The sequence below is a fragment of the Monopterus albus genome, unplaced genomic scaffold (genome assembly GCF_001952655.1).
Source record: "Monopterus albus unplaced genomic scaffold, M_albus_1.0 scaffold531.1, whole genome shotgun sequence".
Taxonomy (NCBI): domain Eukaryota; kingdom Metazoa; phylum Chordata; class Actinopteri; order Synbranchiformes; family Synbranchidae; genus Monopterus; species Monopterus albus.
The window spans coordinates 218,407-222,466 of NW_018128411.1; the positions used below are offsets into that span (position 1 = coordinate 218,407).

Below are 4,060 nucleotides of genomic sequence, written 5' to 3' on the forward strand. Positions count from 1 at the left end.
GAGGTCTGGGCATCTTTGCTTAGACTGCTGCCCCCGCGACCCGGCCCCGGATAAGCGGAAGAAAATGGATGGATGGATGGATATATCTATTAATTTTTTCCTTTTGAAAGTCTGAATCCTGGTCAAAAGGAAAAAGAGGAACAAGCGATTGCTCAACCTGCTACTACCTTACCTAGAGCCAGCTGAGGACTGGTGACCATGAGCAAACCTTTTAATCAGTGTCTTGAGAGCTCAACCATAATAATTTTAATCAGTATGATCATTTAAGATTTATGTTTAGAAATAGTAGTTTAGATTGTAAGTTGATCAAAACAATTACTGATGATTTTAATGCTATATCTCGCTACTTTGCTGTAACTCTTTTAAGCTTCTATATAAAATTCCTCAAAAGGTTTAATACGCTGTGTTTATTGAGTCAGGTTTTTACCAATTCTTATGATTTTAGTGGGTTTACACTTATAAGTGGTAATGTTCAAGGCTGTTTAAGACTATAATAAATAGTATAAATGCAGCTTCCTGAAAAGGGAATGACTTGAAATTAACATTGGAATATTGACATAATTTTCAGACAGTCATTTAAAAACAATCTAAATGAACTAGTCAATTGTTTACTCCTTATATTACACACATTATAATTCAAATGCCCTATCTTAGAACACAACTAGATAATGAGTTTAATCATATTGTTCAACAATCAACAGTGTTAATAGTATGCCAACCTTCTCAACAGTGTCTCAGAGAGTTAAAACAGGCAGTAGCAACCTTGCGGTGATAATGAGCTGCCTAGCTGCGGAAACCTAATGGTGACAGCACAAGCAGCACTTTTCTGATTGGGTTTGTTGCTCGGGCGAATTCCATACAAACTGGCTGGCTCTTGAGAGGGGAGGTAATGTTTAGAAAGTTATATCAAAAAATATTTTATATAAAATATCCAGCTGTTTACTTGTTATATAATATACACTATCCTTTAAATTTCCAATCCTTAATAACATCTGTAGTTATGAAGTCCTTCAAAAGACTGGTGTTGGCCCACCTGAAGGACATCATAAACCCCCTGCAGTTTGCCTACCAGGCAAATAGGTCAGTGGACGATGCAGTGAACATGGCACTGCATTACATCCTGCAACACCTCGACTCCCCAGGGACCTATGCACGGGCCCTCTTTGTGGACTTCAGCTCTGCATTCAACACCATCATCCTGGACATCCTCCACTCCAAACTGACCCAGCTCACTGTGCCTGCCCCCAACTCTCAGTGGATTACTAGCTTTCTGACAGACAGGAAGCAGCAGGTGAGACTGGGGAAAACCACATCCAGCACCCGGACAATCAGCACAGGCACCCCCCATGCGTGCTCTCCCCTCTGCTGTTTTCACTCTACACCAACAACTGCACCTCAAAAGACCCCACTGTCAAGCTCCTAAAGTTTGCTGATGATACAACAGTCATTGATCTCATCCGAGGCGTCGGCGAGTCAGATGCCACTATCTCCCAAGACCTGAAGTGGACGTCCAACAGGACAAGTACAGACTTCAGCGAACAGTCAGGACTACAGAAAAGGTAATTGGTGCAAGCCTGCCCTCCATGGAGGACCTGTACACATCATGGGTCAAAAGGACGGCGGAGAGGATCACTGCAGACCCCTCACACCCTGGACACAATCTGTTTGAACTCCTCCCCTCTAGACGGCATTACAGGTCACTGTGCACCAAGCCAACCAGGCACAGGGACAGTTTCTTCCCCCAAGCCATCACTCTGATGAACACTCAACCAACGACAGTATGACTGGACCATAACCCTCAGTGCAATAGCTGTGAATATATCTTGTACAAATCAAACAGATTCATACAGGCCTCTGTTTCTTGCATTATTTACTGCTGTCTATACTGCTTATTTTGCATTGTTTGCAATGTGTGTTGCTTGTTGCGCTGCTAATTTTTGGTGTATTACACAGCCTATGCTAGTTACTGTTTACTCACCCCTTGCCCTGGTCTCTATTTTAAGTACTCCATTTTTATTCTACCTCATTCCTGTTATCTCATCTCGATGAGCATTCCTTTGTCTGCATTTTTTTTACTGCCTGTTTATACTGGTTGTTGCTTGTTAATACTGTCTATTTTTTGTTATACAGCCTTACGCTGGTCTACTGTTTACTTGCCCCTTGCATGGGGATACGTATATACACATTGAGAGGCAATGTACCAGTGTCTGACACACCTAGCCAGTAAAGCAGATTCCGATTCTGATTCTGATCTTATGTCAACTAAATACTGTGCAAAACAAATATGGTCTTAAGTGGCCAGTGTCACGGCTTTTATTGGTTATTTCAGACAAAATGTAACACCTCCTCAAAGGGCTAGAGTATACTGGTTTATAGAAATTTCTCAGTACAGTAATATCTGACGGTTGTTGTTATTTGGGAGGTTTTGGGGTCTTATCCTGAATTAATAACATGAAAGAGGGAGGTCTGCAGGGAACTCTGTTCACAGGTTCATGGTAGTCAGTTACTGAGTGAATATGTCCGTCATAAAACCTCAAGCAGTGTTTGGAGCTTTAATATGTTTCAAATATGCCACCTTAGTGTGAGAGGTTAAGCTTTATTCCTATGTCCAGGGGTTAGCACATTGTGGCCTTCATACCCCACGCAGGCACAAGGAGAACATGCAAACTTCACACAGAAAGGCACCGGGTCGGCCAGGGCTCGAACCTGGAAGCTTTAGGATATTACTGAATAAAAAATAACATTACTCTTAGTACAATGTGCATCCGTAATTAATACCTTACATATTACTAGCATTCTTCCTGCTACTGAGTACTGAGTGGATTATCAAGTACACAAAGAGCAAATTGTCAGCAACATTGTCCCAAAACACTGCTATTTAACTATGCAAGGCAGTGTTTCTGCTGTGACAAATAACCATTAGCTTTCAAATGTAAGTGTTTGTCAAAACAACGTTTCAACAAAAAAGTAATAGTAAGAGGTAAGCTAAAACTTACTTTCTTACCTTAATTCCTGGACTAGAAAAACACCAGTCGATCAGCAGAGTTTGGAAATGTCCAGATTTCATTGTGATCAGCCTTTACTGTAATCGGCCTTTACCGGTGACCAACCGATCACTCTGAGATATCAGATTCTGTTCCAGTCAGATTTAGAGGCATGACAGTTCACGTTGTGCTCAGACCAAAAGCATAGTGTGTACAGCATTTCGCATGCACCTTGAGCATCGCTCAAGGTCATGTCCACACCAAATGTGTGTTCACTTGTGCACTGGAAGGTCTTGGTGTGCAAAAAGTAGTAAAAGGAGCCTACAAAAACACCTTACAGAAGAGAAAACTATGCCAAAATCTCTAATGGATAGTACACAATGAATGAATATTGGCTACACATGAAATGCATGTATACATAGTGTGTATTCAAACCGTGGTAAAACAGCAAATGCAAACTACACACACTACAAAAAGAACTGTGTGCTCAGGAGGACTGAGGACAATCTTCTGTTTCTATTACCTGATGCACATGTTTATATTTGGAGAAGTACAAATATTGCACATCATTTTTGGTTGGAGGTTTGTTAAAAAAAAAAAGGTGAGAAAGACAGAAAATGTAATACTACTACTATTATACTTTAGTTTTTCATTAAACAAATGTTACAAAAATGTTTGTCTACGCTGTCAATTACAGTTCTTAGAAAGAAATAAAATTGGAATTGGCAGATCAGACTTAGAAAAAAAATTCTGAAAAAAAAAAAAAATACAGAAAGCGGAATCAGTCAAAAAATTTGCAATCGGTGAATCTGTAGCCTGGACAGTTAACGTTGTCAATGGAAAGTCACCTGGTGGTTTGTAGCGGTCTCCCAGCCGACCCTCCCAGGCTCCATCACTGTCGTCATCAGAGTCAGAGTATGACTGGACCAGCTGAAGCCCAGTGGCTCCACTGCCATGGACCAGTCTAACCTGGCCCCTGCACACATAAACACCACATCAGTTCAACAGCTAGTCAATTAGAGGAATACATGTTCATAAAAAAAATTCAAAACAGAAGACAACCCACAAAAGAAGTA

The 4,060-nt window shown here is 40.8% G+C and overlaps 1 protein-coding gene across 1 annotated transcript in view; it reads right to left on the reverse strand.

Annotated features, from left to right (window-relative positions):
* Positions 1–4,060, reverse strand: part of dcaf11 (ddb1 and cul4 associated factor 11) — a 52,895-nt gene that overhangs the window by 43,578 nt on the left and 5,257 nt on the right. Inside the window, exon 3 of the mRNA XM_020588347.1 lies at positions 3,833–3,960. Within this exon, the coding sequence (XP_020444003.1) occupies positions 3,833–3,960 (128 nt within the window). The remainder of the gene's footprint in view (positions 1–3,832; positions 3,961–4,060) is intronic.